A 22,542-nucleotide genomic window follows, 5' to 3' on the forward strand; every position below is an offset into this window, starting at 1 on the left:
GAAACTGGGTATAAATGAATACATGCATACAGAAATTATGGTAGCATATTTTTTTCTTTCCTTTTCTTTCTTTTTTTTTTTTTTGGAGACAGAGTCTTGCTCTGTCGCCCAGGCTGGAGTACAGTTGCACGATCTTGGCTCACTGCAACCTCTGCCTCTCAGGTTCAAGCGATTCTTATGCCTCAACCTCCCAAGTAGTTGGGACTACAGGTACATGCCACCATACCTGGCTAATTTGTGTTTTTTTAGTAGAGATGGGGTCTCACTATGTTGGCCAGGCTGGTCTCAAACTCCTGAGCTCAAAATTATCTGCCTGCCTTGGCCTCCCAAAGTGCTGGGATTACTAGCATGAGCCACTGCACCCGGCCTCCTTTTCTTAGTTTTATAAAATTTGATAATTTACTGCACCTTTTGAGACTCTATTAATTGAACCATGTTAACAATGAACAAGTTTTTGTAATTGATATATTAACAAAATGTAGATCAAATTTTTATAGTTAAATTAAAATTGAACTTTTCTAGTGCTTTCAAAAGGACAGCCTGAACTTTCCCAGCTCTGAAATAATATTGAAACCATTTCATATCTTCTGTATTAAGGAAAAAGGCTTGAAAACATACAAAAAACCCTAGAGGTGGCTTTCTCAGAGGCAGTGTGGAGGCAGCCATCTGTTGTTCTGCTGGATGACCTTGACCTCATTGCTGGACTGCCTGCTGTCCCAGAACACGAGCACAGTCCTGATGCAGTGCAGAGCCAGCGGCTTGCTCATGGTAAATGCATCCACTACTGGCTTAAGGTCTTGTTCTTTTGTCAGTCAGTATTTTTAGTCTTAATAATAAATCTCTCTTCAGAGAATATTGTATGTGTTAAGAGTTGTGTTTGAGGCCCCTGATAGCATTCTGCTATTGTCCTATAGACTGTATTAGCAAAAATGGTAGAGTTAAAACAGTGTGAAAATTCTGCAACTTCATGGTTAATCCTTTAGGGTTTTTCATTCTCCTTCTTGTTTAATTTACAGATTTACTTTTTTGTTCATTTGACAAATATTTATCAAATGCTTGTGCACAGTCTGCATTCTCAAAGTCTAGGAGAAAAAGAAGAGTGAACAGTGTTAGTACAGAATGCTGCTATTAATGATGGCTACTATGTATGAGTAGCCATCCCTTTCTTGGCTTTCTTGGATTGCTTTGTATTCTACATGAAGATATTCTCTGGCCTTTACAGGTCAATAAATGGAAATTCAGAGAGATTAATTTGACCAGCATGACCAATGAGGAGGTGACAGAAAATACTATGCGAGAAGTATACACAGGGTAGTGTGGGAGCATATAACCTAAACTGGGGGTGAGGTGGGATAAGGAGGAGTTATCAGGGACAGCTTTTTGGAGGAGTTGATAACTGAGTTGAGTTTTGATGGAAGAGTAGAAATTAGCATGAAGCAATTTCATGCTAATAAAGAAGCAAAGGAAGCGTGGTCTATAGACAAAGGCACAGAGGTACAAGAAGTAATGATATGTTGGGGAATTCCCTGTTGACTGGAGCTTAGAGTGCAAGGAGAGGAGTGGTAGGGAGGTGAGGTTGGAGGGTTTGCAGCATTGACTTGCTTCAAGGTTCTTAAGAGTTGAAATAGATATAAAATGCAAGCAAGAGTCACGGATTATTATTAACTAGTGTGTTAATCTCAGATTTTGAAATTATGCACTAATGTTACTAATCTTACACTAGATCTGTTACTGTTCTTACACTAGATCTTAAACACTGGATCTATTAGTCCAGTGTTTAAGGGAGTGCTGCAAATTTCTAGGTCAGGACAGGACTCAGATGTACATTATTACCTATTTCACTTCTGACCTTCTCATATCAAACCTTACAAGAACTAGGATAGAAAGAGATTGTTCTGGAAGTCATAGGAATATGAGCTGTATTTTGTTTAACGAACAGAATACAATATGGAATTTTATCACCCTCCTACAATATTTTTAGTCATTCATTTATTTCATAAGATCCAGGAGTAGGGAACCTCACTGGACATTGCTCTGAGTATATGGTCTGAGTTTGCAGTACCCCTTGTGCTTCCATTAGATTTATTAGGTCCTTGATAGATAAATCAGTGAATAATTAGATGGATTAATTTTTCAAAGTCATGAAAGAGCAATACCATACATACTCCACCTTAAAACACAACCTTAGAGTACCATTATTTTTAATGAATCTGTAGTTTTTAAATTTCATGTTTATTTTTCCTAAGCTTTTACACTGTATTGCTTAATTCCAGCTTTGAATGATATGATAAAAGAGTTCATCTCCATGGGAAGTTTGGTTGCACTGATTGCCACAAGTCAGTCTCAACATTCTCTACATCCTTTACTTGTTTCTGCTCAAGGAGTTCACATATTTCAGTGCATCCAACACATTCAGCCTCCTAATCAGGTAATACACTGCTTGTAAAGACTATTGAAATATGTCCCTTTTATAGAAATTATTTTTCAATTTTATTAGTAATTTATGGCTTTAAACTTATGCTTCTCTTAATGATCTTAAGGGTAGGTAAGTCAGCATTTGGTACGTATTGTGCTAGAGGCACAAGTTATAGTTTATAGCCACCTGAAATGTTAATATGCACTTTCCAAGAAAATGACTTTTTTGAAAATGGCATTTCTTTGAGAAAGAACAGCATAAAATAAACAGATGGCTTTTAAATACTTCATTAAGTTTTTTTTTCCCACCATCACATTATGGTACTTAGTCCCCTTTGGAAACTCATGAGGGTTTTAGTGGCAATGAGCTGAAAGAAGTATGTTCCAGGACTGGAAAACATATTTTAAATTCTTGTTTAAAATTTTCACTTAGCATCTACCCTAAATGTTCAGACCCTGTGCTAGTTAACTGTTGTTGAAGAACATAGGTTTATATCTATTATTAAGGATAATAGAATGGTATTTGAGATAATGGTCATTGAATATATATATATATATATATATATTTTTTTTTTTTTCCGAGACAGAGTTTCGCTCTTGTTACCCAGGCTGGAGTGCAATGGCGCAATCTCGCTTACCACAACCTCCACCTCCTGGGTTCAGGCAATTCTCCTGCCTCAGCTTCCTGAGTAGCTGGGATTACAGGCATGCGCCACCGTGCCCAGCTAAGTTTTGTATTTTTAGTAGAGACGGGGTTTCACTATGTTGACCAAGATGGTCTCGATCTCTTGACCTCGTGATCCACCTGCCTCGGCCTCCCAAAGTGCTGGGATTACAGGCTTGAGCCACCGCGCCCGGCTTGAATATATTTTTAGAAATAAGTTTTATAGGAACCAAAAAAAATTTTTAAGCCATATATCACTAAAAATGCTTCTTATTGGAGAAAGAAATGACAGTCATTTATTAATGTGATTTTTTTACAACCTTATTGAGATACAATTTAATTACAACAAACTCACATACAGTGTACAATTTGATCAGTATTAGCATATGTAGATGCCAGGAAACCATTACCACAATTAAGGAAACAAACATTTTCATCACTCCCAGAAGTCTCCTAGCCCATTTACTACCCATCCCTCCCCTGCTCCATCCGCATTCAACCACCAGTTTGCTTTCTGTCACTATAGATTTTTCAACCTGATTTTCTCCAAAGATACATTCTAAAATATACAGCTGAATAAAATTGGAAATTTGAATTTTGTGTTTTTTCTTTAGGAACAAAGATGTGAAATTCTGCATAATGTAATAAAAAATAAACTGGACTGTGATATAAACAAGTTCCCCAATCTTGACCTGCAGCATGTAGCTAAAGAAACTGGAGGGTTTGTGGCTAGAGATTTTACAGTACTTGTGGATCGAGCCATACATTCTCGACTCTCTCATCAGACTATATCCACCAGGGAAGGTATGTTTTACTGTTAAAACCTGAACTTGGAATCTTCTTTCTATTGTGGAGAAATGTAATTGTAGTAAGACAAGAATTAAATATATTCCATTGTAGTATTTGAATAAGCAGTTATTTGAGTAGAAAATTAGCATATCCAGCTAAGATGATGGCATATTTTGAAAATTTGTATAGTGAAATATAACTACTAAAAGAAATTTTATTTTTAAACAGAATTAGTTTTAACAACATTGGACTTCCAAAAGGCTCTCCAAGGATTTATTCCTGTGTCTTTGCGAAGTGTCAACCTGCATAAACCCAGAGACCTGGGTTGGGACAAGATTGGTGGATTACATGAAGTTAGGCAGATACTCATGGATACTATCCAGCTACCTGCCAAGGTATGTTTAAAAAAAAAAGAAAAAGTGAAGAACCACTGTATTATTGCCTTTGGCTTTATGTGTTAGCTTGCCTAATCTCATGTGAGTCAACAAGTGTTTAGTGAATTACCAAATAAATGTCTAGCACTATTTTAGGTAATCTGACACATTTTTATTTTATTAATTAATTTTTTATTAGAATTGAGACCTCACTCTTGTCATCTAGGCTGGAGTGCAGTGGCACACTCATACCTCGCTGCAACCTCGAACTCCTGGGCTCAAGCAATCCTCCTGCCTCAGCCTCCACAGTAGCTAGAACTACAGGGATGAACCACCATGCCTGGTTAACTCTTTAATTTTTTGTAGAGACAGAGTCTTGCTATGTTGCCCAGGCTGACAGATTTTAAAGTGTATGATACAGTCTTTGGCCATGAGAAATTTATAATAGAAAGCTGAGGTGATAGTTACAGTAAATACATTTTGATGTATAATTCTTTTTGCTTTAATCATTCAAATTTTAGTAAAGCAAGATGAACCATCTGCTGGGATTTGAGTAGAAACAGATAGGAATAAACTAGGAGGTGGAAGAGTTATCAAGGTTCACAGGACCGATGGATGAAACTAGATTTCCAGACCCGGAATGTCAGTCCTTGAAAAGCAGAGTTGGCAGGCGGCATAGACGAGGCTGATGGCAAGATAAAGGAGGCAAATATAGATTGTTCTTCAGAAGATCAGATGGTAGAGACTAGGAGGTAGTATGTTTTAATCCGAGATCTAAGAGGCAAAGATTGTTGCATGAGATCAAGGACTCATGCAAAGGGATTAAAAAAAAAAATGGATAAGGACCCTGGGTTACATGTAACTGCATGGCAATTAACTCCTGGGAACAGTGGCCACTGGGGCCTGGGACATGTTAATTGCAACCCAGGACTATTAAAACCTGTGTGAGAGAACATAGGCGTGGAAGTACTAGCTAGCAGGATCATGACCCCGATGCTGGGGTGGGAGCATCAAGCATTAGTACATGGAGATTCAGTATATCCAGATACAATACATGGAGACTCTATGCGTTAACTGCTGACTTTGGGCTTCTTAGATTAGAGCAGAGGTAGAAGTGAATGGGAATAGTTCCTTGCCTATTTAGAAGGAACTAAATAGGCAAACCTAATAAAGGAGACCAGGATGTAGCTGACAGTAGCCTCATGTTTGGCTCGCCTGTTCAAAAAGTTCTGTTGTATTTTGAGCAGTGGTGATTTAGAGGGTAATTTGAGAAGCAGTTGATCATTTGTTCAGCCTGGATACTCTTGGGATATTTTACTATCTTTGATTGAATATATTTGAATGTACTCTGCTGTCGTAACTTGCCCCATGAAGCATATTCATGAAAGGCATATGCTTATTAAAACATTGGTTTTTACTCTTTAAATGTAGTACTTTTAATAAAACAGGAAAAATAGAAGTTCTGATGCAGTTATATTTATTTTATATACAACGTGTTCTTAATGGGGAAAAATTTTAGTAGTTCCTTTGAGTTCATTTATAATTTTTAGTAGAAATTTTATTTTCTACTGTTATACTTGCTGTTACTAAAGAAAGGTGGTGGTGATTACCATCTGAATTTTTTTCTATACATAGATCCTTAGGTGCTACTTAGTCATTTCTGTTTAGACTTGAGCTCTTTTTCATATATTTATTTTTCAGTATCCAGAATTATTTGCAAACTTACCCATACGACAAAGAACAGGAATACTGTTGTATGGTCCTCCTGGAACAGGAAAAACCTTACTAGCTGGGGTAATTGCACAAGAGAGTAGAATGAATTTTATAAGCATCAAGGTATGTTGCCCATTTATCATTCTTTTTTTATTGAGATAAAATTTACATAACATGCAATTAGCCATTTTAAAGTATACAATTAACTGGCATTTAGTGCATTCACAATGCTATGCAACCACCACCTCTCTCTAATTTCAAAACTTTTTCATTCCATTCACTCTTCTTCTCATTCCCTGGTAACCATTAATTTGCTCTTTATCTCTAGGAATTTGTCTGTTCTGTATATTTCATAAAGGAATCATGCATTATGTGACCTTTTGTGTCTGGCTTCTTTCACTTATGTAATGTGTTCATGGTTCATCCAAGTAGTAGCATGTATCAGTACTTCATTCCTTTTCATGACTGAATAATGTTCCATTGTATATATATGCCATACTTTGTTTATCCATATATCAGTAGTGAACATTTGAATCGTTTCTACCTTTTGATTATTATGAATAATGTTGCTGTAAACATTCATGTACAAATTTCTCCATGGACATGTTTTCATCTCTTGGGTATAAAGTGAGGAGAATTGTTGGGTCTGAGGATAATGCTCTAACTTTTCAAAGAACCACCAAACTGTCTTTCACAGCAATACACTATTCCCACCAGCAATGTGGGGGGTTCCTGATTCTTCCCATCTTTACCAACACCATTATGTTTCTCGATTGTGGGCTAGTCTCACATTTGGAAAGCTGGTAGGAGCAGTGATCCATCTATTAAAATTTGTGTGAAACTGAGTAACGAGCCACCTCTCTCGTAAGGCTTATGTTCTTGCTTAAGGCAAATCTTCATGCACTGTGAAAAGAATTATACATAAATACTCAGATAAAAGGGCAAACTATACTTAAAAGGAGTAGCCAGCTAGAGGCTGGAGACCATACTGAGGCGGGAAGCTGGGGTTTTTATGGCTCTGTGGCTTGTTGACTATATCTCACCCTTGCTTGTGTCAAAGTGAGACTAGGTCTAAGTTTTTTAAGGCATAAAGTGAGTTTGGTAATTAAGGGGCATGCTAGCAGATCATTTTGGGTAATGCTTCACAGTCCACCACTTCTGTGTCATTGTGGTCGCAGATCTAATAGCTGTACAGTTTCAGCACATCAGCAATATTAGTTTATCAAAGGGCACTCAGATTCTAAGACAAAGGAATCGTATTATTCTAGCCTTATTCAAACTTGATTTATAAATTAGTTTAGTAATTTATTTATTTACTCTTTATTTTTTTTGAGATGGAGTCTCACTCTGTTGGTCACGCTGGAGTGCAGTGGCACAATCTTGGCCCAGTGCAACCTCTGCCTCCTGGGTTGAAGCTGTTCTGCCTCAGCCTCTCGAGTAGCTGGGATTACAGGCGAGGCTAATTTTTGTATTTTTAGTAGAGATGGGGTTTCACCATGTTGGCCAGGCTGGTTTTGAACTCCTGACCTCAAGTGATCTGCCCACCTCGGCCTCCCAGAGTGCTGGGATTACAGGCATTAGCTACCACACCCAGTTCAGTTTAGTAATGTATAACTGGGTTTTGCTCAGTTGTAAATTATTATTTTATCATGTTTGTATGTGTGTGTGTGTGTGAACTGGATACCTGGTGCACTGGCAATGATGGAGAAACACTAAAAGTAACAGGATGTCGCCTTATTCCCGTTATTTTGCCTTATTTCTTCATTGTTTGTTTCTTTTTCCCTGTGACCAAGTATTGCTGTTACCCAGGCTGGAGTGCAGTGGTGTGATCTCAGCTCACTGCAACCTCCACCTCCTGGGTTTAAGTGATTCCTGCCTCAGCCTCCTGAGTAGCTGGGATTACAGGCACCTGCCACCACACCTGGTGAATTTTTGTATTTTTAGTAGAGATGAGGTTTCACCATGTTGGCCAGGCTGGTCACAAGCTCCTGACCTCATGATGCGCCTGCCTCGACCTCGCAAAGTGCTGGGATTACAGAGTGAGCCACCATGCCCAGCCTTGCCTTAGTTATTTCATGTTTCCTCTTCTAGTCCTATATTTCTCTGACTATATTGAGGAAATGTAATTAAATATTATTATGTTAACAGATATCTGTGTGGCTGAAGATTAGAAATTCTTTACTTTGGTCACATATCCTGATCAGTAGTTGGTCTTTTGGAGATAGTGATTTTTTACTAGAGATCACTTTAGGACCTATTCAGTTTTTTTTTTAAGATTCCAATTTAAGGAAAGACTATTCTCATTATTGATTTTGCTATATGCAGGAAAGTTTATTTAGAAAGTTTTTTCAGTTGGCTTTTAAAGGAAGCTTATATATTCTCTTTTTTTGACCTTTTCCCATGTTCTAAAAATGATATATTCTTTAACTCCTATGCAAATAAATTATTTCAGTAATTGAATATGCGGATTAATGTAATATCTCTACACTTTTTTTTTTTTTAATTTGAGATAGATGGGACTTTGTCCCTTCTTAAACCATTCACTTATTCACTTGAAAAATGATTATCCAATACTTATGTGGCAATACTGTTTTTGGCACCAGGAATTCAGCAGTGAACAAAACTGCCTTTTTGGAGGTTACATTCTACTAGTGAAGAGTGACAATAAGCAGATAGACACATTCAGTATAGAATCCACCATCAGATGGTGGTGGTAAGTCTTACGTAGGAAGAAAAGCAGGGTAACGAGGCTTAGAGTAACTGGAGAGTCACAGATGGACTTGTCAGGAAAGGGTTCTGAAGAGGTGGCATTTGGGCAGAGATCTAAATAAAATGAAGCAACAAGCCATGAGACCATCTGGGGAAAAATGTTCCGGGCAGAAGAAACACCAAGTGTAGTACTTGTGGTATATTTATTCTAGCACACATTAATTTTTTTAAATGCACAAGACATCCATTTAATCATATTAAAAATTTCCATGATTCATTTAGACTTAGAAACTAAATTTATATTTTCTTTATAAATAATTTTATCTCAACTCTGTTTTACCCAATAGGGGCCAGAGTTACTCAGCAAATATATTGGAGCAAGTGAACAAGCTGTTCGGGATATTTTTATTAGGTTGGTTCCCTGTGAATGTTTTTAAAGTAACTGACTCTGTTATTTGTCAATCAGTGGTTTTTTTTGGTCTTGTTTTTTGAAGAACCTGATATTTGAAACCTGTGGTTTATGTGAATTAGTAAGCTAGAGGACATGGATTCTCTATTTCACCAAATACTACTTAAATATAAGACATTTTAGATATTAAATTTTGGAAATTATTTGGTTTTGTATTTACAATAGAAATACTCCTCAAAGTGGAATAATAAGTGCTTATTCAAAGAATTCTTAAAGTAGATTCTTATATGAAGCAAATAATTGCCCCTAATTTATCTCTAAATTTTATAAGTTCTAAATTCTTTTTTCCCCCAATTTATCTCTTATAAATCAAGATTCCATCTGGCCAATTTAATTTCAGTGAGTATAACTATTTTGCATATATTAAGAAACTATATGTGAATTCAGAAGATAGTATTTAAGGATGAAAATAATTATTCAAATGTAACAGAATTTTGGGGAGTTTTAGAAGTTACTGTTTTATTCTAAAAATGTTATTATAAAGTAAGAGTTAAGTAACAGTTAAGAGAATGTATATAAAATACTTATGCAGCTTAAGGAAGAATAATAAAATGAATACTTAACGTATTCACTACCCAATTTACCAGGAAAGAGCATAAACAAAATAAACCTCTTCTACATAATTCATAGGTTAAAGAGAATATAATGGAATATATTTGGCAGCAAATAATAATAACACTATCCATTAAAATTGTGAGATGTTGCAAAACTGATTTCAAGGAAAATTTATAGCCGTAAATGTTTAGGAAAAAAAAAAAGGTTGAAAGTTAACCACTTATGTATGTATCTCATGAAATTAGGAAAATTATATAAACTAAAAACTAGATTAAAAGGGAAATAAAGAATGAAGTTTAATAAAACACAAAACAATTCAACAAAGAAGTTCACAAAGCCAAAATTTATTTTTTGAAAACTGAGTATAACTGACAAATCTCTAGCAGGTGTAAGAAAAAAGAAAGCATGAATAATTTTAGGGATAAAAAGGGAAACATAACTAAAGATATCCCAGAAATGTAAAAGATAATAAGGGAATATTATGAAAATATTTATGCCAATACATTGGAAAACTTAGGTGACAGACCAAAATTGAGCAAAGAAGAAATAAAATCTGAGTAGCCCTATAACTTAGTAAAAAAAAAAAATAGAGTTAGAAAAGTTAAAAAATCTTTACACAAATCAAACATCAGACTCAGTTTTCTAGGAGAGTTTTGCCAAACATTTAAGGAGCAGATAATTCTGGTCTATTTTTGGCCCCAGAAGATACCTTTTTACTTGCCATGCATTTAATGAGATAGCTGTTGGTGTTTTTTAATCACTATGACAGATGTTTTATGTTAGGGCTTATTTTCCAGACATCTTATTCACCTGTTGCCAGAGATGGAATATTTACTTTTTTTTTTTTTTTTTTTTTGAGAGACAAGGTCTGCTATGTTGCCCAGGCTGGAGTGCAGTGGCTATTCACAGGTGCGATCCCACTACTGATCAGCACGGGAGTTTTGACCTGCTCCGTTTCCAACCTGGGCTGGTTAACCCCTCCTTAGGCAACCTGGTGGTCCCTCGCTCCCAGGAGGTCACCAAATTGCTGCTGAACTTAGTGCGGGCACCCAATCGGCATAGCACACTACAGCCCAGAACTCCTGGGTTCAAGCATTCCTCCCACCTCAGCCTCCCGAGTACCTGGGACTACAGGCACGCGCCACCGCAATCGGCTGTTCACTTCTTTTGAAATAAAATGTGAATAAATTAATAAAACAAAGTCAAAGTTCCAATTATTAAGAAAGAGAAATAAAATTTATTTTATAGAGAGCCCTTACAAAGCAGTACCAACAACCAGGCGCGGTGGCTCACGCCTGTAATCCCAGCACTTTGCGAGGCTAAGGCAGGTGGATCATGCGGTCAAGAGATGGAGACCATCCTGGCCAACATGGTGAAACCCCGCCTCTACTAAAATATAAAAAAACTAGCCGACCGTGGTGGCAAATGTCTGCAGTCCCAGCTACTCAGGAGGCTGAGCCAGGGGAATCACTTAAACCCAGGAGGCAGAGGTTTCAGTGAGCCGAGATAGTGCCACTGCACTCCAGCCTGGCAACAGAGTGAGACTCCATCTCAAAAAAAAAAAAAAAAAAAAAAGTACCAACAAAATGAGCTTGCCAAATTTTGAATGGGCAAAAGAAATGAATAGACATTTCACAAAAGTAAGGGTGGCTAATAAGTATATATTAATATAAAAATGGTTACTTATAATAGGAATCAAAGAAGTGTTTGACTTATTGACTAAGACTCAGATCTTTGTTTTGATCCCTGTTAGTCTATCCAGAAGGCATGGGTCTTAATAAACACCTTGACCCCAGCAGTTTACTGAATATGAGGGTAATTATACATACCTTGCCTTAAGGGTTTGTTGTGAAAATTAAAATAAATACATATATATACATATATTTTTATATATTTATACATAATTTACATATACCTTGTCTTTAAGGGTTTGTTGTAAAGATTAAAACAAGTACATAAATATATATAAATACATAAAATAAATACATCAAATCACTTTGCAAACCATGAAGCCTGATTCAAATATGAAATGTTGTTTGTTTTTCCCAGAGCGCAGGCTGCAAAGCCCTGCATTCTTTTCTTTGATGAATTTGAATCCATTGCTCCTCGAAGGGGTCATGATAATACAGGAGTTACAGACCGAGTGGTTAACCAGTTGCTGACTCAGTTGGATGGAGTAGAAGGCTTACAGGGTAATAATTATAAATACAGAAATATAATGTTTTGACAAAATGTCATCATGTCATCAGATTTTAGTAAAAAAATGTTCTTTTTTCCTCTAGGTGTTTATGTATTGGCTGCTACTAGTCGCCCTGACTTGATTGACCCTGCCCTGCTTAGGCCTGGTCGACTAGATAAATGTGTATACTGTCCTCCTCCTGATCAGGTGACAATTTCATATTTAGAGTCCAAAACCCAACAAATGCTACATCTTTCCTTGTGAGCTTTACTTCTGCCAGGTAATGGCAATTGTCCTTAGAAGACCAGCTTTCTTAGGCAAAGGCCTTAGCCACTGTTTGTTTGCACAAAGCATAAAAAAGATTCTGAATTAGATACAAAGCCTTTCTTTGACCCAGCCATTTCCATGCAAGTCTGAAAACTTTGTAATCCTTCCTTGTTGGCTGCTTGGGAGAAAAAAAATGTAAGAAACCTAAAGTACTGTATTTTCACATTCTCTTGTGTTCAGAAATCACATAGTTCCATTATCCTGTCAAAAAAAACTCTGATACAGAATCAAGCATGTGAATCATAAGCATGTAAGCAGGTTTCATAGAGACAGAGTTTTTCAATTCTACCTAGTCTTGTGTTGTTCCAACTGTTGTTCTCCAATTTAGAAATGAACAAATAAATGAAAGAACATAGATAAATGAACAGTCAAAAGTATAAAGTATCTGAATATGTTACAAAAAGCTATTTATTTTAAATTTTCCTTTTGAAATACCTTCTTGGCATACTTGCCCAGATCTAGAAAATAAGCACTGTGAATAAGAAATTATTTACACTGAATATTTTGTCGGTTTTTTTGTTTTTGAGACAAGGTCTCACTTATCACCCAGCCTGGAGTACAGTGATGGAATCACAGCTCACTGCAGCCTCTATGTCCCAGGCTCAACCAATATTCCCACTTTAGCCTCCTGAGTAGCTAGGACCACAGGCACACACTATCATGCCCACCTAACTTTATTTTTAATTATTTTGTAGAGATGGGGTCTCCTGTGTTGCCTGGGCTGTCCTTGAACTCCTGGGCTCATGTGATCCTCCCACCTCAGCCTCCCAAAGCGTTGGGATTACAGGGTCAGGTGTCAGCCACCGTTTCCAGGCTTAAGAATGTTGATTTTCATTCATTTTCCTACCTATATTATTTCTGTCGGGGGAAAAAGTTCCAAGGAAGATAAATAGTAGGCTGTTGGAACATTTCTCAACTTACTTATAAAGCTTATTAGATGTATAAGGTTAATTTATGAAGAAAATCATGAGATACACAATTTAAGATGTTTTTAATTTTTTGTTAAACAAATTTTTCTCTCTTCAGGTATCACGTCTTGAAATTTTAAGTGTTCTCAGTGACTCTCTACCTCTGGCAGATGATGTTGACCTTCAGCATATAGCATCACTAACCAACTCCTTTACTGGAGCTGATTTGAAAGCTTTACTTTACAATGCCCAGTTGGAGGCCTTACATGGAAGGCTGCTCTCAAGTGGACTCCAGGTAAGTTATATGAAGCAGCTGTTATGACATTTTATGAGTGATAAGAGAATTATAGTGTCAAAATTTCAACCTGAAAAAAAATGCTATTTTTTTTTTCTTTTTTGTATCTTTCCTCTCTTTCTTCCTGTAACCTCAAACTCTTCAGCATAATACTATTTTTTAAACAACTTTGCTAAAACTGTACAGAAATTTAAATTTACCTTTAGTTGAGTGTTCCATAGTTGGAATATGGGTTTTGCAGAGAATTTGTAATCATGAAGGGTTTGGTATTTGTTTCTTTAACATTACCTTAATAATTGGCAAAAACGGCCGGGCGCGGTGGCTCACGCCTGTAATCCCAGCACTTTGGGAGGCCGAGGCGGGTGGATCACGAGGTCAAGAGATCGAGACCATCCTGGTCAACATGGTGAAACCCCGTCTCTACTAAAAATGCAAAAAATTAGCTGGGCATGGTGGCGCGTGCCTGTAATCCCAGCTACTCAGGAAGCTGAGGCAGGAGAATTGCCTGAACCCAGGAGGCGGAGGTTGCGGTGAGCCGAGATTGCGCCATTGCACTCCAGCTTGGGTAACAAGAGCGAAACTCCGTCTCAAAAAAAGAAAAAATAAATAAAAAAAAATAATTGGCAAAAACATGTTGGTATTTACAAGGATATTATTTAAATCGGGATACCATGAATTGGGATACCATGTAGCCTTCACTACAAACAGAAAAATAATTAGCGCTTTTAGTTTGTTTTGTACTTTAATTTTTTTAAAAAAATCAGTTAAAGTTGTTATTTTGAAGCTTAAATTGTCCCAGTCTGGCCAATAGAAGCCCTTTTTGTATGGCTCCTGTATCCTTATGACGCATCGTCATCATTCTTGGATCACTTTCTTACTTCCAGATACAAGATATTCTTGGCCTGGTGTGGTGGCTTACGCCCGTAATCCCAACACTTGCGCAAGCCAATACAGGAGGATTGCTTGAGCCTACTTTGAGACCAACTATGGGCACACAAACTATACCCACTATGGGCAACAGAGTGGGATCTTGTCTCTACAAAGAAATTAAAAATTAGCTGGGCATGGTGGCACATACCTGTAGTCCTAGCTACTTGGGAGAAGCTGAGGCAGGAGGATCCCTTGAGCGAGGGAAGTCCAGTATGCAGTGAGCCATGATTGTGCCATTGCACTCCAGCCTGAATGACAGAGACCCTGTCTCAAAAACAAGAAATATATTGTTTATCTTATTCTTTCTGTATCCCAGCCCTAGCATCAGCCTTTTCTCTAAAGATAGTATTAAGATTTTATTATTTACAGTAGATAATTTGAACTGTTATAGACTTTACCATATATTTTCTAGGAAGGATTATTCTGTATACCCTTCTTTACCACATTTTGTTGGAATGTCTACAGAGCCTACAGTTTCTAAATCGGATACTGCCCAAATTTTTGTTATTTATTTTGGCAAGCCATTGAAGTTCTCCTCCCTCCCTTTACTACAAAGAAAGGTGTATATTTGTAGAGCTTGCTATAATGAGAAAGCACTCTATAATATGGTTCATTCATCATTTTGATGTGGAAAAGTATAAATGGAAAGTCAGAGACATAAAAATAAAACCCAGAGGTCTGAGTGTTAGCTTCATTACAGACTTTCTGGCTTGGAGGGAGGGGAAGATGGTGGTAAATTATCTACAAATTCTGTCTTGTCTTTATATTTTAATAGTTAAATTTTTACCATGTGCCTCAAAACCGTTAGAGAATTAATGAGCTTTTTGAAAAAATGCTTCAGGTTTCTTGTATTGCTCTATTAGAATGCTATCTATGTTATTATTTATTTCTGAGACTAAAATTGTTTACATATTTAAACTGGTTGTCCTTTTGTGTATTTTAGGATGGAAGTTCCAGCTCTGATAGTGACCTAAGTCTGTCTTCAATGGTCTTTCTTAACCATAGCAGTGGCTCTGACGATTCAGCTGGAGATGGAGAATGTGGCTTAGATCAATCTCTTGTTTCTTTAGAGATGTCCGAGATCCTTCCAGATGAATCAAAATTCAATATGTACCGGCTCTACTTTGGAAGCTCTTATGAATCAGAACTTGGAAATGGAACCTCTTCTGATTTGGTATCTTGTGCAGTGATCATTATATAGTTCTGAAATATAAAGCTGTATGTTGTAAAGTTGGAGTGATTTCTGTCTTAACCAGCCCCTCATATTCTTCCTGGTTGGTTCTTCAGTAAGATAGTCTTGTTTTCTTACTAACACTAATTGGTAATTTTCATTCCTTGTTAAGATTTTTAAAACAGAGCTGGAAGCAAGGAACCAAAGTAGCACATGGTTGTGATAACCTTGGTTTCTTTCAGGGTTCTCTTTTTTTTTGAGATAGAGAGTCTTACTCTTTCACCCAAGCTAGAGTGCAGTGATGCAACCATGGCTCACTGCAGCCTCCACCTCCCAGGTTCAAGCGGTTCTCCTGCCTCAGCCTCTTCAGTAGCTGGGATTATGGGATTACAGGTGCACGCCACCACACCTGGCTAATTTTTGTATTTTTAGTAGAGACGGGGTTTCACCATGTTGGTCAGGCTGGTCTCGAACTCCTGACCTCATGATCTGCTTGCCTTGGCCTCCCAAAGTGCTGGGATTACAGGCGTGAGCCACCGCACCTGGATTTTTTTTTAGATGAAGGCTCGCTCTGTCGCTGGGGTGGAGTGCAGTGGCGCAATCTCAGCTCACTGTGACCTCCATCAGGTCCTGGGTTTAAAGGATTCTCCTCCCTCACCCTCAGCCTCTCAAGTAGCTGGGATTATAGAAGTGTGCCACCATACCCAGCTAATTTTTGTATTTTTAGTAGAGACGGGGTTTTACCATGCTGGCCAGGATGGTCTCAATCTCATGACCTCGTGATCCACTCACCTCAGCCTCCCAAAGTGCTAGAATTGCAGGCATGAGCCACCGCACCGGCCCTCAGGTTCATCTCTCTTAACCTAGTGGTTTTAAAACGTCTTTAGGAGCAGTTCCATGTAATAGTAAACTTAAATTCTATTATCACGAACAGTTGAGGATAATGAGTAATTTGATACAATAATGTCAAAAATTCCTGAAAACAAAATGTTATCTGTGATACTTTTGCTGCAAAGTGTAAGCACAGTGAAGTGTACTAATAATGTTTCAACAGGAAAGCGTTTTGATTAAATGTGGGCAGTATCACTGTTACTCTACTAGCATTCAACATCTCTTCTCAAAACTGTTAGTGGTTCACTGTAATTTTATTAGTACATGTAAGATTTGTACATATATTGTACATATATTTGGTTACATGTTTCCTGTGTTTTTGTACATTTGCTTTATTCGTGCTTTCTTTTTTTTTTTTTGAGATAGATAGACTCTCACTCTGTCACCCAAACTAGAGTGCAGTGGCACAATTATGGCTCACTGCAGCCTTGACCTCATGGGCTTAGGTGATCCTCCCACCTCAGCCTCCTGAGTAGTTGGGACTACAGGCACATGCCACCATGCCCAGCTAATTTTTGTATTTTTTGTAGAGGCAAGGTTTTACCATGTTGCCCAGGCTGGTCTCAAACTCATGGGCTCAAGCAGTTTGCCTGCCTTGACCTCCCAAAGTGCTAGGATTACAGGTGTCAGCCACCATGCCCAGCCTAACTAAGACTTTAAAAATATAAAAATGACCCATTTTTATTCCCAATAGTAAGGTGGTGTTTTTAGTCTTTAATTCTGTTTTTTATTTCTTCTATCTACAGAAGCTTTGTTTTCTGAAAATTTGTTTTCTGAAAACAAAGAAACCTGTCCTTGGGCATTAGTGTGTTGGATTTAAGCAACAAAGCATTAAAAAAACCTACCTTGTGTTATGGCAGTTTTCACTCTATGGTGGTTCTATAACATAGATATCAGTGAACCTTTATAGAATATAAACAACTTTTCAACTTGCTTCACTTCAGTTAACATATATACTTATCTGTGTTAATGTTTTATTGCTTAAAATGTTTAATTTTTATCTTTGGTAAACTGATAGTTTTTTCTCTCCCTACTTCCTTCCATCTTTCATTACTGCAATTTACCATGCAGAGCTCACAGTGTCTCTCTGCACCAAGCTCTGTGACTCAGGATTTGCCTGGAGTTCCTGGGAAAGACCAGTTGTTTTCACAGCCTCCAGTGTTAAGGACAGCTTCACAAGAGGGTTGCCAAGAACTTACACAAGAACAAAGAGATCAACTGAGGGCAGATATCAGTATTATCAAAGGCAGATACCGGAGCCAAAGTGGAGTATGACTTTTTTCCTCCTCATTATAATTTTTAAAAGTTCTTAAAAATTGTTTCTCCCTTTGATAGTATTTCTTTGATTTACAAATGAACTATATTTATAAACAAGGGACCAGAACACATTAACTCAGTCAAATGGTTATGTACTTTCTTGCTTTCGATGTTTCATTATAAGGAAGAGAATATATAATCTCTTGAAAAAACTGACAAAAATAAATAACAATTGGACTATCACATTTTTCTTTATATCCCTAAGTTAACTCTTTGTCAATTTCTTTTATTACTTAAGGAAGATGAATCCATTAACCAACCAGGACCAATCAAAACCAGACTGGCTATTAATCAGTCGCATTTAATGACTGCACTTGGTCACACAAGACCATCCATTAGTGAAGATGACTGGAAGAATTTTGCTGAGCTGTAAGTAACAGATTCTGATTTGGAAGTATAGCTACTATTACAAGTCACATAGTAATACACTTAAAATTTTAAGTTCTTGTTTAGAATAAAAAGTAATATTTTGAATATTTAAAAGCCAATTCAAAAAAATCTGTGTGGTAGCTATGCATTTAAAAATCCCAAAATGTCAGAAGTACAGAAGTCAAAATTGAGGTTTCATTAACCAGTTCATTTGATTATATTTGAATTATTCATAATAGACTCATTTAATTTTAGTAACTTTGGGCTGGGCACAGTGGCTCATGCCTGTAATCCCAACACTTTGGGAGGCTGAGGTGGATGGTGAGGTCAGGAGTTGAGACCAGCCTGGCCAATACAGTGAAATGCCGCCTCTACTAAAAATACAAAAATTAGCCAGGTGTGGTGGCATGCACCCATATTCCCAGTTACTCGGGAGGCCAAAACAGGACAATTGCTTGAACCTGGGAGGCGGAGGTTGCAGTGAGATGAGATTGCACCACTGTACTCCATCCTGGGCAACAGAGCAAGACTCCATCTCAATTTTAAAAAAATAGTAACTTTGAAGAAATAAGAAGGAAAATTAAAAATTCAAAGTGGCCAAGCATGGTGGCTCACGCCTTTAATCCCAAAACTTTGGGAGGCAGATGGATCACCTGAGGTTGGGAGTTCTAGACCAGCCTCATCAACGTGGAGAAACCCCATCTCTACTAAAAATACAAAATTAGCCAGGCATGGTGGCGCATACCTGTAATCCCAGCGACTTGGGAGGCAGAGGTTGTGGTGAGCCGAGCGCCACTGCACTCCAGCCTAGGCAACAAGACCAAAACTGCATCTTAAAAAAAAAAAAGTTCAAATTGATTCTAATGTATAATTTGTAAAATTTGTTATAAAATACTTGTTTTGCCTTAAAAGTAATTTATATTTTATTAATCTCAAGAGCATGTAAAAGTTGTTATAAAATACTTGTTTTAGCTTAAAAATAATTTGTATTTTATTAATCTCAAGAGCATTTAAATACATTCAGATTTATTCATTTGCAAACCACATTTGTTATACATTGGATTTATAGAATTCTTGCAGATGAATTTATGGCCACCTATGAATCTGAGACCCATGACTCGGAATCATTCTAGGTCAATGATTCAATGTAATTCAATTTAAGAGATATTTATTTCTGGTCTTCAGAAGCTGCTGCCCTTTGTTACCTAATTTTGCAGTACTTCGGAGTATGTATGTGTACATACATTAGTTCTATGTATTTATTCTAGAAGAATCAGAAAACAGAAGGAAAAATGAAACAAATTTCACCTAACTCCACCACCTCCCAAAGCATATTAGTTTACATGCTTATATACTTTTTCCTACTGTAAGAACACTCTGTACCTATTGCTATATAGCAGTCCCCCTTTATCCATATACATCCTGAAAACTGTTTTACATTTTAAGTGTTTACTTTATTTTTAAATGTCATTTTATAGTGTAGCTATTCCACAATATCCAATATTTACACATTTAAATTGCTCCCAGGCAATGTGGTAATGAACATTCTTGCAGCTGTGAATATATGCACATATCTCATTGTTTCACTGGGATAGAGGTGGAATTACTACATAACGGGGAGCTCACATTTAAGGCTTTTGAAATGTATTGCCAAATTGCCTTCCAGAAATACTGTACAATATATATTTCAACAGCAGTATGTGAGAGTGTCAGATATACTGCACCATCACTACTAATATTGTGTGTTGTTGCAGTATTTTTCTAAACTTGGCCCTTTTGATTGGAGAAAAATGGTATCTTAAAAATTTACATTAAAAAGCCAAAACCTATTGGTGTGCTGTATCCAGGAAACCCATCTCACATGCAGGGATACACAAAGGCTCAAAATAAAGGGATGAAGATTTACTAAGCAAATGGAGAGCAAAGAAAAGCAGGAGTTGCAATTCTTGTCTCTGATAAAATAGACTTTAAAGCAACAAAGATCAAAAGAGACAAAGAAGGACATTACATAATGGTAAAAGGATCAATACAACAAGAAGAGCTAACGATCCTAAATATATACGCACCCAATACAGGAGCACCCAGATACATAAGGCAAGTTCTTAATGACTTATAAAGAGACTTAGACTCCCACACAATAATAGTGGGAGACTTTAACACCCCATTGTCAATATTAGACAGATCAACCAGACAGAAAATTAACAAGGATATCCAGGACTTGAACTCAGACCTGGAACAAGCAAACCTAACAGACATTTACGGAAATCTCCACTCCAAATCCACAGAATATACATTCTTCTCGGCACCACATCACATCTACTCTAAAACTGACCACATAATTGGAAGTAAATCACTCCTCAGCAAATGCAAAAGAACAGAAATCATAACAAACAAACGGTCTCAGACCACAGTGCAATCAAGTTAGAACTCAGAATTCAGAAACTAACTCAGAACCGCACAGCTTCATGGAAACTGAACAACTGGCTCTTGAATGTTGACTGGATAAACAGTGAAACGAAGGCAGAAATAAAGATGTTCTTCGAAACCAATGAGAACGAAGACACAACATACCAGAATCTCTGGGACACATTTAAAGCAGTCTCTAGAGGAAAATATATAACAATAAGTGCCCACATGAGAAGCAAGGAGAGATCTAAAATTGACACCCTATCATCAAAATTCAAAGAGCTAGAGGAGCAAGATCAAAAAAACTCAAAACCTAGCATAAGACAAGAAATAACTAAAATCAAAGCAGAACTGAAGGAGCTAGAGACACAAAAAAACCTTCAAAAAAAATCAATAAATCCAGGAGCTGGTTTTTCGAAAAGATCAACAAAATAGACTACTAGCCAGATTAATAAAAAAGAGAATAACTAAATAGATGCAATAAAAAATGATAAAGGGGATATCACCACAGATTCCACAGAAATTCAAACCATCAGAGATTATTACAAACAATTCTATGCACATAAACTAGAAAACAACCTGGAAGAAATGGATAAATTCCTGGACACTTGTCTCCTCCCAAGCCTAAATCAGGAAGAAGTCGAAACCCTGAATAGACCAATAACAAGGTCTGAAGTTGAGGCAGCAATTAAGAGCCTACCACCCAAAAAAAGCCCAGGTCCAGATGGGTTCACAGCTAAATTCTACCAGACATACAAAGAGGAGCTGGTTCCATTCCTTCTGAAACTATTCCAAATAATCCAAAAAGAGAGAATCCTTCCCAAATCATTTTATGAGACCAACATCATCTTGATACCAAAACCCGGCAGAGACTCAGTAAGAAAGAAAACTTCAAGCCAATATCCATGATGAACATAGATGCAAAAATCTTCAATAAAATACTGGCAAGCCAATTGCAACAGCACATCAAAAAGCTTATCCACCATGATCAAGTAGGATTCATCCCGGGGATGCAAGGCTGGTTCAACATATGCAAGTCTATAAACGTAATTCACCACATAAACAGAACCAAAGACAAAAACCACATGACTATCCCAATTGATGCAGAGAAGGCCTTTGACAAAATTCAACAGCACTTTATGCTAAAAACCCTCAATAAACTAAGTATTGACAGAACATATCTCAAAATAATAAAAGCTATTTATGACACACCTACAGCCAGTATCATACTGAATGGGCAAAAACTGGAAGCATTCCCTTTGAAATCTGGCACTAGACAAGGATGCCCTCTCTCACCACTCCTATTCAATATAGTACTGGAAGTTCTAGCCAGAGCAATCAGGCAAGAAAAAGAAATAAAGGGTATTCAATTAGGAAAGGAGGAAGTCAAATTGTCTCTATTTGCAGACGACATGATTGTATATTTAGAAGACCCTATCATCTCAGCCCAAAATCTCCTGAAACTGATGAGCAACTTCAGCAAAGTCTCAGGATACAAAATCAATGTGCAAAAATCACAAGCATTCCTATACACCAATAACAGACTTAAAGAGAGCCAAATCAAGAATGAACTGCCATTCACAATTGCTACAAAGAGAATAAAATACCTAGGAATACAACTAACAAGGAACGTAAAGGACCTCTTCAGGGAGAACTACAAAACACTGCTCAATGAAATAAGAGCGGACACAAACAGTTGGAGAAACATTCCACGTTCATGGTTAGGAAGAATCAATATCGTGAAAATGGCCATACTGCCCAAAGTAATTTACAGATTCAACTATCCCCATCAAGCTACCAATGACCTTCTTCACAGAACTGGAAAAAAACACCTTAAACTTCATATGGAACCAAAAGAAAGCCCGCATAGCCAAGTCAATTCTAAGCAAAAAGAACAAAGCTGAAGGCACCACACTACTGGACTTCAAACTATACTACAAAGCTACAGTAATCAAAACAGCATAGTACTGGTACCAAAACAGAGATATAGACCAATGGAACAGAACAGAGGCCTTGGAGGCAATGTAACATATCTACAACCATCCGATCTTTGACAAACCT

The 22,542-nt window shown here is 37.2% G+C and overlaps 1 protein-coding gene across 4 annotated transcripts in view; it reads left to right on the forward strand.

Moving 5' to 3' along the window:
• The window catches only part of PEX1 (peroxisomal biogenesis factor 1), a 48,904-nt gene that overhangs the window by 24,316 nt on the left and 2,046 nt on the right, over positions 1 to 22,542 (forward strand). For 2 of the 4 annotated variants that reach the window (XM_021674212.2, XM_021674211.2), the window contains exons 12-23: positions 598 to 768; positions 2,274 to 2,428; positions 3,694 to 3,883; positions 4,097 to 4,263; positions 5,944 to 6,078; positions 9,012 to 9,076; positions 11,738 to 11,880; positions 11,971 to 12,074; positions 13,221 to 13,397; positions 15,271 to 15,501; positions 17,461 to 17,658; positions 17,945 to 18,075. In XM_021674212.2, coding sequence (XP_021529887.1) covers positions 598 to 768; positions 2,274 to 2,428; positions 3,694 to 3,883; positions 4,097 to 4,263; positions 5,944 to 6,078; positions 9,012 to 9,076; positions 11,738 to 11,880; positions 11,971 to 12,074; positions 13,221 to 13,397; positions 15,271 to 15,501; positions 17,461 to 17,658; positions 17,945 to 18,075 — 1,867 coding nt within the window. Of the gene's footprint in view, positions 1 to 597; positions 769 to 2,273; positions 2,429 to 3,693; positions 3,884 to 4,096; positions 4,264 to 5,943; positions 6,079 to 9,011; positions 9,077 to 11,737; positions 11,881 to 11,970; positions 12,148 to 13,220; positions 13,398 to 15,270; positions 15,502 to 17,460; positions 17,659 to 17,944; positions 18,076 to 22,542 lie in introns of those variants that run through there. The other 2 variants (XM_021674213.2, XM_021674215.2) reach the window with 2 other exon arrangements.

Source organism: Aotus nancymaae, unplaced genomic scaffold (assembly GCF_030222135.1).
Source record: "Aotus nancymaae isolate 86718 unplaced genomic scaffold, 86718_ANA_hifiasm-v0.15.2.pri h1tg000025l, whole genome shotgun sequence".
NCBI classification, from domain to species: Eukaryota; Metazoa; Chordata; class Mammalia; order Primates; family Aotidae; genus Aotus; species Aotus nancymaae.